Source organism: Tauraco erythrolophus, chromosome 6 (assembly GCF_009769465.1).
Source record: "Tauraco erythrolophus isolate bTauEry1 chromosome 6, bTauEry1.pri, whole genome shotgun sequence".
NCBI lineage: Eukaryota > Metazoa > Chordata > Aves > Musophagiformes > Musophagidae > Tauraco > Tauraco erythrolophus.
Genome location: NC_141470.1, coordinates 24,730,120 through 24,743,953, shown reverse-complemented (window position 1 = coordinate 24,743,953; position 13,834 = coordinate 24,730,120). Strand labels below are relative to the sequence as shown.

Genomic DNA, 13,834 nt, shown 5'->3' with positions numbered 1-13,834 from the left:
GTATTGTAGTTGCTGTGGTAAATGCATCTTTAAAGCAAAGGGAAAAGTTTTCACAAAATCAACATGAACAAAAACCTTCTTTACTCAGGCAAGGTGTGTTGATTTGGTTTAACAGTAGGAAATCGGAGATCTAGCCTCTCATGAGGCTGTAGCGAAGCCAGGAGATATTATACTGAAGGACTCCAGACTAATCCAGATTCTCAGTTGGAGTAACTTGATGAAGGTTTTCTTAATTCCGTGGATCTACTCTGATTTTCACCAAACTGAAGATCCGGCCACGTATGCTGTTTTCTTTTGCAGCGCAATGTCTGCAAGTAAATTATATATAACTGTGTTTTGTTCTTTTTTTTTTTTTTTTCCATAGGGCATTATCAGGAAGGCATGGTAAGTTCATTTGATTATTATCTTTTTCCTGAGGCAGCCAAAGCATACATTAGTTCTGCAATGGGTGGTCACTTTGATCAAACTGCAAGGAAGGTAGAGGATTTCAAGTCACCCTGTCAAATATATATATATATGCACCACAGGCTATCATGGCAGTTTACAAAAGGAAAAAAGCATTAAAATCAGCCTGACCATCTTTAAAACACATTCAATTGCTTTTCAGAGCATGTTAATTTACAGGGGCTTTGTGGTTTAACCTCCAGAACGTTACTGTAGTATTATGAATGGACATAAGTTCCCAACATAATATGAAATGATGTCTTATCATAAACCAGCTGGTGAACTTGGTGGCATCTTGCATACATTATCTTCTTACGCTTTAATGACTTTGAGTCATTATTCAGCAGGCCTAAACACCATGGAAGTTCCTGTGCCTAGTATGTCTTACTGCTAGTAGTGAGACTGGCCAGATGCCTGGCCAATGGAAGACACTTGTCTGAAGAGCCTAGGTGAAATCCCACCAAGAATTTAGCGTTTGCTTCTTCTATTATTTCAGTGACTGCCTCACAGCTGATTTAAAAGGCTATACATGTATGACCTCTTTTCTTCATGATACCCCTGTGCAGTCTCGCTGCCTTCTACAAATGCCTTTGCATCTACTCTAGGGTTTTTTTTTTATTGAGGAATATGAATGTAGCTTTTTGTGGAGTCATTTGATATCATTCAGGTGATTGTTGAAATGGAAATTGCTCAGAAAAGGCTCTGGTGCCTTTTTTTTTTTTTTTTCTCCTCCTCTATTTTCTTCAGAAAGTCACTACAGTAGCACTTGTCATGCTACCCTAGGTTGCCTGTCCTGCTGATAATGTCTTAAATTGCATATAAGAACGGCCCAAAATCATCTATACAAAGAATTATAATGCACCTATGTAATCATAAACTTGTTTGAGGTGGGTAATAATATAGCACACCACAATGCAGTCAGTGGCCCATGAGGAAAATCTTCCTCTGTAGATGCAGTGACTCTAGATGTAAACTCATGTTCTTCTGCATGAAATGATTTGCTAACTTAGCTCCCAGTGTCTGGCGGTTTAAGGTTTTCTACATAAAGATAGCATTCTTCCTTCGTTTTTGAGAAACAGAGTTATTAGGTAATCCAAATCCTACTTGAAAATGATACCTTTTGTAAATAATAGACAATAAGTAACTTGCAGCTTGTGTCAAGAGAGCAGTATGCAAAATATATGTTACTTGGAATACGAAGAGACTATATTGAAACATTTTGCTGACTGTATTGCCTTAAATGAGTTTGTGCCTTTATAAGTGTTTATTCTGCATTTGGACAACTGCTGCTCAGTATATTAACATCTCTGAATGTTTTCCAGAAAGAGATGCATTTGATACTTTATTTGACCATGCTCCAGACAAGCTCAATGTAGTGAAAAAGGTTGGAAGGTTTTTATTTTTAAAATAGATGTGTGCATGTGCATGCTTGTGTCTATCTGTTTGTACATATGTAGTGAGTGTGTGTGTGTATAATTGGCATAGTTTGCATACATTAAGTACAATTAAGCTTTATTCTCACACAAATATATAAATTCATGGTTATAATGTTACTCGTTATTAATGTTTAGCAGCATGAACTTAACTTTGGAACACAGAACAACATGTAGTTATCAAAGTTTCCATCAAAAAGTTCTCACAAAGCGTATGTTGAATAGAACCTAACTGGTAGATCGAGTGTACTGATGCCAAAGAGGTATCCAGTTTACAACTGCCAGATTCTGACCTAGAGTGTTTTGGCTGCTGTCAGATTTGAGCGGAGTCCAATTATCCACTTCCCTATAGTCTGCTACAAGAGTTTTTAAACAATTACTGTGTTTTAACAGTGTATTTTTAGTTATATACAATATGTTCATTTTATTTCTGTTCTTCATTCTTGGGGAAAACAAAGTTTTTTTAATTTTTTTTATGTCACATTCCAGTTTTAAAACTTAAAAATTGTGTTGCAGTCTCTTCACTCGTACAGATTCTCTTCAGAGTGGAGTTCATACTACATGCATTGAACTGCTGCCCTGCTGAATAGGCATTCACTACATTGTTTTCATATTTCAGACTCTCATCACCTTTGTGAACAAGCATCTGAATAAATTGAATTTGGAGGTCACTGAACTGGAGACCCAGGTAGGATTTTACAGCCTTTCTTAAAGAGGACGGGCAGTTGCACAATGTTACGCACTATGCCCTCAACTTTATCCAGAATTTTCATTGAATTATGATTGATTGAGCTCAAAGATGTTATTTCATCAGGAAACCCTTCAGTTCTAAATATGTTTGTATGAAGAAGACCCTTACCAAGCAGAGAGATCATAAGGGCAGCTAAATTTCTCTAAAACAGTTTTGTACTTCTGTTAGCACAAAAATTAATTAACAGATGCTACCTTTTGGATGCTGCCAAGCATTGTAAGCAGAACCTGCGCTTGTTTTGGTCAGGAATGAACTGTCTGCTTGATTTGATCCAACATCAAGCCAAACAGTTGTTTTCTGCCTACCTTTACACAAGCACGCAATTGCATGGCATTACAATGACTCTATTCAGTAAGATACGTTCTTGAGAGTAAAGCTGCTCAAGTGTATAGGCAGCTGTACAGTTGGACTGCAGGCTTGATTGCACCACAGAAATAATGTGGTACATGGTCTTCTTTCTTGTTCTCAGCTGCTAAATTGACTGGATAGAAGCTAAAAGAAAAGCTTAATCCTGCTGTATTAATACATGCCCATGTGGACAATTGCAGCAGTTATCGTAAGAAAATTACAAGGTCAGGCAGGAAGCATGGTATCCGCACTATCGAAAAACCCACACGTCTTTAGGACAAGCTTTATTATGTCTTGGTTCATGTTATTAAGAATCTCTTATTTATTTAAATAGCTATCAATCTGATAAGAGATTTTTCAAAGGTAAAATTAAGATTTAGATGAAAATAACATGTAAGGGCTTTCAGAAGGGTGTTCCCTTTGTCTCCTTAATGAATTGTTTACTTTTGGAAGAAACATGTTATTCAAATATACCTAGACACTCCTTAAGCATTTATCTGAAACAGTATTCCCTAAGATGAGGGATGGTATTTCTATCAGTTGAAAGAAAATTATCTACCTCAGGAGGGTGATGGGTTGTTTACGATAACTCAGTTTGATTGTGAGGATATCTCACTGCACGGATAGACCTGATGCCACAGGGGTAAAAGCGAGAGGCCTTTAACAAAATCTTATGGATGTTGCTATTTTTTTAGACAGAAATGAACATATAGCAATTAGGTATCTTCCGTCTGTAATTACATACACTTAAAATTAGATCGACTCAGACTTGCAGAACATGGATAAAGATGATTCTTTGTTCCTTTATTTCCTCCAATATACTGAATTTCAGTGTGCATACGTTGCACTGTGCAATCATGAGATTCAACATTCATTCTACTTTTCTCTGCTCAGGGAGTGCATGCCATTTGAGAGGTTGAAAGGTGGCTGTTCTGATTCTCCATAACTAGTAGAATGGAAAGCAAAAGCATAGATCAAAGCCACTGACTGCCTGCCTCTCTTTCCAGGAACTTTATTCTGCATGTATATATTTAGCTTTAGGTCTGTTTTGGAGAAGACATAACAGAACTTACTAACTAAATACAAGGAATCAAAGAAGTGAGATGAGATCTTTTATTTGCAACTTAAAATATTTGTATTAGTAGTTTGTTGACAGTTCTACTTTAGACAATATACATCATCTTCATTAAGCAAAGCAATGAGTTATTTTTCAGAAAATGTACTGAGAAACGTTTTTTTTTACAGTTTGCAGATGGTGTGTACTTGGTTCTGCTAATGGGTCTGCTAGAAGGCTATTTTGTTCCTCTGCACAGCTTTTTCTTGACTCCTGATAGTTTTGAACAAAAGGTAATTAGGTTTCATTTTTCTCTTAAAAACAAACAAATATATAAACATGTCTAGTAGTACAAGGATGACACAAACCTTTCTGCATAAGCTTGATGTAGATAGCTGAAATCAAGAGAGGACTGAACTGAAGAGGAGGTTTGGTAACCATTTCCAAACATTTTTAAGATCTCAGGATTAATGCTTATCTGGAATAAAAGGGAAAATTATGTTAATGATGCAGTGGTTAGCAAGTATGAACTGATTTTGTCAGCCATTGTGTGATGCTGTCATTGAACCAGACTTACTGTTCATTAAGAATTGTACACATAAATTGACGACAAAAATGATTTTTTGTGTCCAAAATCCAAGAATTTAACATTTGAAAGTTTTCATGGTTTTTGGAAGCACAAATTCTTATATGAACTATGTATTGTTTTAAGACCAAGCGTTACCCCAGTGTCTGTCGCTATCCAGGCAATCCAGTTGTCTGTTTAAAACAATAGCACTTCACAGCCCATTATGTTCCAATTTTTAAACATGCGGGAGGTGGGCTATTCTTACTTGTTAGTAATTATTCTATGGGTAGTATTAGTTCACATGTTATTTTTCAATTAATTTTATATTTCTGAAACCACCATCACCACCCAGAAAAACAAAACAAAACAAAACAATGGATTGTCTGGATTCCATGGACCATGTCTTCCATTGATATGTGGAGCCTGTACTACTTTTTCCTTCTGAGCATCTGGGAGTGCAGCTTTAAATACATCTTGTTTCAACCGTTTATACTATGTTGTATATAGCTCACGATAATGACTACCTTCATTATATTACTAGGTCCTCAATGTATCCTTTGCTTTTGAGCTAATGCAAGATGGTGGATTGGAAAAACCAAAGCCAAGACCAGAAGGTATCTATTCTACCTTTTTTGTATCTTTGCATTGTATTTTTTGTATTTGCATTGGATCCAGATCTTATCTCATAACATTAGTGGACTTGGCAGTGTTAGGTTAATGGGTGGACTCGATGAAGTTTAAAGGTCTTTTCCAACCTAAATGATTCTATGATTATAGTATAGCTAAATGAAGGTTAAAATATTAATCCAAGAGTGAAAGGCAAGATACATTTTGAAGTGCTCGGGTAACTCTATATTTTAAATGGCTGATAGATGTGTTTTTTCAAACGTTGCAAGGCTTCCTTTCTTGAATGGCCAAGGCAAGATTTGCGTGACCAAATGTATGCAGTAATACTCAGATATTCACAGAAAGAAAAAGAATACAATTGTGAATGGTGTCACTGGCAGATATGAATTGCGCCAATTACTCCATTTTCCCCCATCCCACATCTTCATACTAAACCTCAAGTATTCCAGTGTAATTTACAAGATTTTCACAAAAGAGGTAGATGTTGTGGAAGAAGAATTTCAAATGTTCACATAACTGCCTTTGAATGCAGGACCTAATCGTGCATATTTAAGTTAGATTTAGAGCTGGAGACTGAAAGTAAAATGCATCTTCAGGGAAGATAAGGGTTTTGCTGCTGATTTTAGCAGGACCAGGATTCCACTCCTCTCTGCTCATATAAATACAGGGTTTAAATCCAGCTTTTCAGGCCCTTGATTCGCCATGTTATATGGTACTCTTGTGGTTTCTCCCATGAGATGTTACCATTTCTTACCATGCAGGAGCTGAATGTGCAGCTTCTGCTCCACTCTTCACAACAGGGGTGCTAGCTGGGCTTCTGCTACCTCCCATAATAATCAATATATATGTGTTTTCAAGACCCATTGCAAGTTCACACTCTATGGTGCACACGGTCTTTTCTTGCCATAATACTGGATTGTCGTTCCCTGAGGAGTTGATATAAGCTAATGCTCAGAGTTCTACTTGTAATAGTAAGGGCTCTCTGGAGATTCAGGCACACATCACTGAGTCAAGTTCTGCTCTATTCTGCTTATTTTCCATCCCTCCCAACTTCCAGATCAAAACAGCAGCAGACATACATATATACACACACATACATACAGACAAAAATATGTCTCAGGATTGAGCCTATGCTGCCTGTGCATTTAATCTGGACCTACCCAGCCTATTTTCTCACTTCTTTTGATTGCTTGAACTCTTATCCACAATCATGCTTAACTAAAACAGTGGTGACTGTATCACAAACTTTTATGTTTGAAATAGTCAGAGAGAAGGGGGGAAATAGTGAAATTTAGGGATCCAAGTAAAACAGAGAGTATCTGTGATCCCTTACTCCCCATGGGGGTTTAAAATTCTTATGGCATTTAATTTTTCAGGTATTTATTGCTCTAGGGGACAGCTAATTTTTCCAGTATAAATCAAGCCATAAGGATATTTCAGCATATATAAGACATTTCTTGTGCAATTATTGAAATGCTTAATATGAAACTTCCTGCCCAATGTGAATGGAAAAACACATCTGTTTTATGTGTTGTTACACTGGGCACAATGCCCGTACTAAAAATTTCCAGTGAGCAAAAGAGTATTGTAAAGGATCTTGCCCTAAATGTGTATACTAAATACTCTTTAAATTCCTACACTGTTTCTTTGAGGTTCTTGAGGAAAAAATACACTGAAAAGTGCTTTAGAATATGAAAAACATATTTAGTGGAAAAAAGAATGTGGTTAGATAAATGAGTATGAAAACCAATGATTTTTATGGGGTCAACAGTTTATTTGGGTTATTTGCAACATAATTGAAAAGGTATTAAAAAGCTTTCTGTGACCTTTTACTTTAAAAATGGCTGTAACATTAATCTACTGAGTCCGTAATGAATTCATTTGCAGTTTGAGCTTTTTCAGATTATTTCTTGAAATGTGTACATCAAAGCCAAACTCAAGTTTCTCTTTTCAAAAATTGCAACCAGTAAAATGTTATACATGTTGGTGAAACACATGTGGCAATGAGAATAACTCGTGTTTCTCTGGGAGCATGCTTCTTTATAGTTAGGACCTTTCTGTGGAATTCTGTTGTGGTGGTAGAGTCTTCTGGTAACTCTGCAAAGACCTGTCAAAGTTGTCTCTTTATTCATTTGAAGTTCTGTATTAAGAAATGAAGGTGTTACGCAGCTTGCTGCTGGCCTGAAAGAGGTGTTACGCAGCTTGCTCTTGGCCTGAAAGAGGACTCTGTGCAGACAGTATTGCAGGGTATAACATGATGTTGTGGGAGCAATGTGCCCTTCCTGCTTTTGGTGTTTTCTCTTCATTTTATACCAAGCATTTTTGATCTGGTTTATTAAGAGCCAGAAAACCATGTTGTTGCTCACCAGCCTGGGCTGCGGCACCAAGGATGCTGTTGCATCTTCCGCAGCCAGGAGGAAATGGCCTGCCTTTTGTAGGCAGGGTCTGTACCTTGAGTTAATTAGTTTAGTTCATTGTATTCAACTCAGTCCAGCTGGGTAATAATGATTGGATGCCATACCATGTGGCCGTGGTTTCATGACCATGCATAGGTTCAGCATAAAATCTAGGTTTGAGTGTTTTTGCCCTTTGTCCGTGGATGTCAGTTTGTCATGTAGCTGATATCTTTAGCCCTTCAAAGTTGGCACGCTTTGGGACACCATGCATAGGTTTGATTGGATTCATTCTTCAAAGTATAACCGCTTCACAATCTCTGAGAAGCATCAGTGTAAACAAATATAATGGCAAAACTATCTGATGATTACATACACAATCTACTAGGTTTACTTGGAGGTTTTGAAGATAATGGGAATATGCACACCATCTGGTTTACACTTCATGGCCAATTCCAAGAAAGTTAGGGGATTGAGTTCCTATAGTCAGCAGAAAGAGATAGGACAATTCTCATTCTAATTCTATTCTGTTCTGTTCTATTCTTTCTGAGGGCAATTCTGAGTCCGTATTTGAATATTCCTTGAAGCACTAGCATAGACTGCTGCAGTAGTACTTGTCAGTTTGCTTTATAGATTTCTTGTGAAATAATATTGACTTTCTCAACAACTTCTCTTGGAAACAGCAGGTATTCATTAGCTTTTTGTTTCATATAAATCCTTCGCTTTAGATGTTGAGTTTCTAAGGGCCGATTCAGCCATGTACATTAGCTAACCCAAAGCATTTTCAGAAGTCTTCGAAGGACACTAGCTTCTTTAGATGCTTTAGAAAATTTAAACTCACCTCTAGCTATCTTGCTGAAATTAGCCCTAATAAAGGATACTGAAGCCCAGAATGGGCCAAATCCTGCAGCTCTTATGTAAGAGAAGAGTTCATTGGTTCCTACCTGACGATTTTTCCAAAATCATTACTTTTCGGCCACAACTGACTGAAGATTCAGTCATATAAATATACGTAATCCTAGGCACAATTTGTCTCGCGGGCATCTAAACCTTGGTTGCATTTGTACATCAGCGCCATTAGCCGTTTGTATCCCTCACTAAAAGTGGTTGAAATAAGGATTTTTGAGTTGCCAGTTTAAAAACTGTGCTTTGTTTATATTTCCACTCTTTCTTACTATCTCTGTGATTTGAATATTCATGGATATGGATCTGAGCAAGGAAAAGAAGTAGAGAATAGGCACTTTTTCTGAAAATGTTTTGAGCTAATAAAGTTACTAATGTTTTTTCTCCTTGTCTTCTTTTCCAGATATTGTAAATTGCGACTTGAAGTCTACACTGAGAGTACTGTACAATTTGTTTACCAAATACAGGAACGTGGAGTGAAGAATTGATTTGGGACATACAGGAGGGCTGACAAAAAAGCATCATAACTAGCATATTTTTCATTAGTATTCCTCAGCGTATTTATCCTAAAAGGAACTAAACCATTTAGTTGAAGAATTTTTAGTTGATTATTCCTGCACTACTATATTCATAGTAGATTTAAAATTAATATAAATTATGAAGAAAAAAATTTGGAAGAATGTATTCGGGTATATTCTGAGAGAATTCATGTCTCAATAATAACTCTCTTCACACTCTTTTGTAGTAGATGAAGCAAGAATGAAAAAAAATTTGGTAATTTTAATTCAAATCAACCTTTGAAGCCAATCATAGGAAGATTCAGCACCATGTAACTATTTTAATATGTTTTACGCATATCTTTTCTAATCTGGCGATTTTCTATCCATGATAAAATGGTTACATTCTAATGATGAGAAATGTGCGTGGGGAAAGACAATTAAATACACTTGTTCTCTTCACAGCTAAAAAGAAGAGACTTTCTCAAGCACTCAACCTGACTAGAGCTGGTAGGCTTGAATTTTATGGGTACAAACGGAAACAGCTACTCATTCCTTCAGACTTATTATAATGTGATACACTGCTTTAAATATGTGTTATTGAGCATTCTGCATAAGCACACTTTGCAGCTTGTCACTTGGTTTTGTTCGAGGAGATCTTTTTTGCAAAGTACACATTTCAGGAAAACACACCTGTATAATACAGTTTCCCTGTAATATTTGTGTTGCTCACCAGCCTGGGCTGCGGCTCCAAGGATGTCGTTGCATCTTATGCAGCCAGGAGGAAATGGCCCGCCTTTTGTAGGCAGGGCCTAAACCTTAATTAGGTAATTACAAGCCAGCTGGGTGATAGCCATATATTTGTATTATTACATAGTATTAGAAAGTGAAAGAATGGCTTTTTCCTTTAGTAGTTCAAACACAGGATTACCAGGTTGCAAGTATAGATTTACTGCCAAATAAGATTTAGAATCATTCCCTTTGGTTGATTTTATGATGAAAGTATTTTGCTGCATAATGTACAACCCCCCCCCAAAATATTTATTTTCCAGAAACATTCCTGTAGCCTTTCCAATACAAAAGCACTGCTTTTAGGTCAAAACTACTCCCATCTGCAAAGACTCTGTTACAGCGTAAGGTTCTTTGGTCATTTTACATGGCTATTAAGAGTACTTTTCCCTAATCATAACTAAGTATAAGCTGTCACCTGTTTAATTGTAGCTTTAACAAAAACAGAAAAGAGAAATGGGAGTTGAGTCTTCCCTTGAACTTGATATCAAGCACCGGTTATGTTTCTATAAAGAAGCTGATAGAGACTGCCCAACAGGAGTGTTAATCATCAAAAACTGCACTGGCGTAAGTTGAAGAGTAAATTAATAACTTGCCAGAAGTCTTGATGTTAGTATTAGATCCCTTTCTAAAAGAAGTGTGCAACCACAGATTCTTGGGATCCTGGGTTACACAGTAAGGAAAAAAATCCTTAGACAGAAATTACTGGACGACTGTTTAGAAATCTTTGGACTGCTTGGTGCAGGAAGGAGACTGGTTAATAGTCATCCAATTATGGCAGAACTCGTATAGGTGAAAGGGAAGACAATCTTTTAGCTCTTGAGTCTGTTCATCTGAAGAAATGCAGTGCTGGCAAGAACAGTCAATAAGAGCTATATGTTACTTAGTATACAAAGCACTACATATTTTTCAATTTTCTTTTTTTTCTAATGTAGAGTTTTCCAGTTCAGCACTAACATGAAGAGAAGACAAGCAATTACGTTCTGTCTTTGATGAACACTAACTGATGTTTAATGACAAAATGATACTGACTTCTGCTGGGGGCCACAGAAGTCATTATTCTCAGAAGTAAACATCAACTTTTGCAAAGGAAAATCAATACTAATTCAAAGAACAATACCTGGATGTTCTCTGAACTCATAAATTGTTATCTGATTGTTAAAAGCATTCTAAATATCTACTGAAATATTTTTTACCTCTATATTTTTAACTGAGTTTCTGAAATTAGAGGTAAAGAAAATAATAATTATTTGCCTTTTACACAGGTAAATAACTGGATGTTTTGACCTCAGTGAAAATGAACACGCGTTCATTGTATCTTTAACATCTGAGAAGCTAAATGATAGGAATTAACAAAGCATTTTTTGAACAAACTGAGACAGAACTTCTCATGTATGTACCAGCAACAATTTCAGTTTATTTTAATGTTTCACATGCAAGTTTTTGTTTGCACACCTAGATTGTAGTAATTTTAATTGTTAATTTAAAGATGTATGATGCTTTTTCTGCAGGCCACGCTCAGCTGAAATACTCTTTTACGTCTCGGCAATGCCAAAACATTTTGATTTCCCTTGTTTTCAGGAGTACGCTTTCTTTAAAGAGGAGATTTATATATGTAAGGGAAAAAGATTAGGAACAGTGAAACTGTTTTTTACCTGGACTCGAAATAAGTATTCCTGTGCTATATTGGTATAACATTATTGGAGATTTTGAAGTCTGTCAGACTCCCTTTTCCATCCTTCAAAAACATAAAACTGAGACAGGATGATGAAATCCTCATACTGAAATGCAATTATGCAGAACCATAGAAACCTTTAAACAATATCCAACCTTTATACAATTATCTATCGTATGGTTAGAATTTATGTAAATTAAAATCTGCTATACAAACAAGAGTGTCCTATGTAAATATAGACCCATGTGGTAGTTTTAACACATTCACACAAATAGTATATGCTGCCATGTAGGAGTGGGTCACTGCTTATATTTTTGACAGTGTAGATTTAAATAGCTATCAGATAACTATGAAATCTAATATACAGATTATATCTAATATTTATTGCTTTGATACAGAATATTACAGAAATATAGAATACTACTGTAGACAGTTTGCTTTTCAGCAGTCAGTGTAGGCCAGTGCCTTCCTTCAGGGAAGTGAAGTGCTAAGTTAGCTGGGCCAAATTCTGCTGACACCTAGGATGTTTTTGTTCTTGATACAGAGCAGTGTATATCGATGTACAGCTGAATGCAGAATTTTCCTCACTGTTTATATGAAGGTAGAAGTTGTTTAGATCAGTCCTGGTTTTATTTATAATTACTTTAAATGATTAAATAGATCCAAATCAATGGATTTAGCCTGTGTAAGATATGAATAGTCACCTGGAGGAGCCAGTTTCTCTGCTGGTCCCAGAGGGAGCCTCTGACATGCTATCTCAGCCCTTTGGCTAGGTTTCTAAAGCCGGGTAGTATGAATCCAAGCTGCTGCCTTAAGATCTCATGGTATTACTTGGATGTCATCCACCAGACCAATGTGCTTGTCTCATGAAGGTCCACAGGTAGCTGAGTCTACCGAACACTGGTGGATTATTAGTCTGCCTTGAGTAACAAACAAAAGTAAACATTTCTGCTGATGAGGCATTATGAAACTGACAGAAGAACAGAGTTTTAGGTGCTTCTTTGACTTCTAATCCATTTGTTGCATCCAGAAATATGGTATCCAGATTTGTTTTGTGGTTGGAGATAGGCATCCTTTCCCTACTGATGGATCCTGGGGTGCTCTGTCAACCAGGGAAAACTTGCTTTTTTCGAAGAGAAGCTGCAGATTCTTAGTAGTATGTCAAAAAGATGTTGTCAAAATAATTATCTAAAATCCTAATATCTTGAGGTTAACTCCTTTCAGATTTCTTTCCCAGCTGACTGGCATTTAGCTGCCATAAAGAACAGGACCTAGAAAAAAAAAAGATATTGAGAGAATCTTTGCATAATTTTACCTGAGATACACACATAAAGTCCAGAATTGGATTGCTCTGTATTTCCCATGGAGTTACAGATGCACCAAATTTCTTATTAAATGAGATCACTGCAGAATATCTAGTTCTTCACATTTCTTAGTCATTAGATATCTTTTTGTTACGGGGGCAGCAGCCCTTACAGCTATATCTTTTAGGAGTTGAAGTGGACCAGCGAGTGCTGGATAAGGTCCTAATTTATTTCAGTTGACTGTGGACCAAATTTCTGATTGGCATATCTCCATGTAAACCAGTGGCATTTAATCAACAGAGCATTTGATCCTTTCTGTTTTACAGAGAGTTACAGTACTTGGGAATGGTTTACATTCAGATAGACTGTATTGATTGGGGTAAATGCTGCTTGGTTGACTTTTGTTCTTACTTATGTTCTTAAAGTATGTTTTTAAATTCATGTGTTGGATTAATTTAGCAGACACCTTACTGCCAGCCAGTGTTGTAAAGCAGAATGGCTTTTGAAAGTAATGGGGTTTACTTCATTAGAGAAAGATATATATGATATTTAATGTACTAGATACTAGCTTTAGGTCTAGTTTTTGTTATTCTTGTCTTCTTATCAAAACAGCCTTCATGAATGGCCTAAGTGTGTGCCAAGCACCCAAAGAGAGAACAGTGCCTTGAAGACCTCTTCCAAGATTTTCTACACTGTTACCTAATAGACTTCTGTCATTTTACTATAGGAATTAGTGTGGGTTTTCTCTTTACAGTTAAAGTACAATTAAAGGCTGAAGAAATCATTCATAGAAAGCTATAATTAGTTTAAAGTAAGATATTTCATTTCCATGTGTCACATGAAAAATGGAGAGCAGCACCAAAATTCAAAAATTGTACATACCTCAGCATCCACAGATTTTCCAAAGAGACTTTGAGTCATTCAACATTTACTAGGGCTAATTTTATTATTTTTACAATATTTTCATTGTGACTATCTCTTTTTGCAATAATGAGATTTTCTTTTGTGTCTAACGGTTTAATACCACACGCTCTACAATGATGTTAAT

The 13,834-nt window shown here is 36.4% G+C and overlaps 1 protein-coding gene across 2 annotated transcripts in view; it reads left to right on the top strand.

The window, feature by feature from the left end:
- Positions 1 to 9,001, top strand: part of PARVA (parvin alpha) — a 65,997-nt gene extending 56,996 nt beyond the window's left edge. For both annotated transcript variants that reach the window (XM_086613368.1, XM_086613367.1), the window contains exons 8-13: positions 365 to 384; positions 1,767 to 1,828; positions 2,497 to 2,565; positions 4,222 to 4,323; positions 5,140 to 5,212; positions 8,925 to 9,001. In XM_086613368.1, coding sequence (XP_086469494.1) covers positions 365 to 384; positions 1,767 to 1,828; positions 2,497 to 2,565; positions 4,222 to 4,323; positions 5,140 to 5,212; positions 8,925 to 9,001 — 403 coding nt within the window. The remainder of the gene's footprint in view (positions 1 to 364; positions 385 to 1,766; positions 1,829 to 2,496; positions 2,566 to 4,221; positions 4,324 to 5,139; positions 5,213 to 8,924) is intronic.
- Positions 9,002 to 13,834: the final 4,833 nt, after the last annotated feature.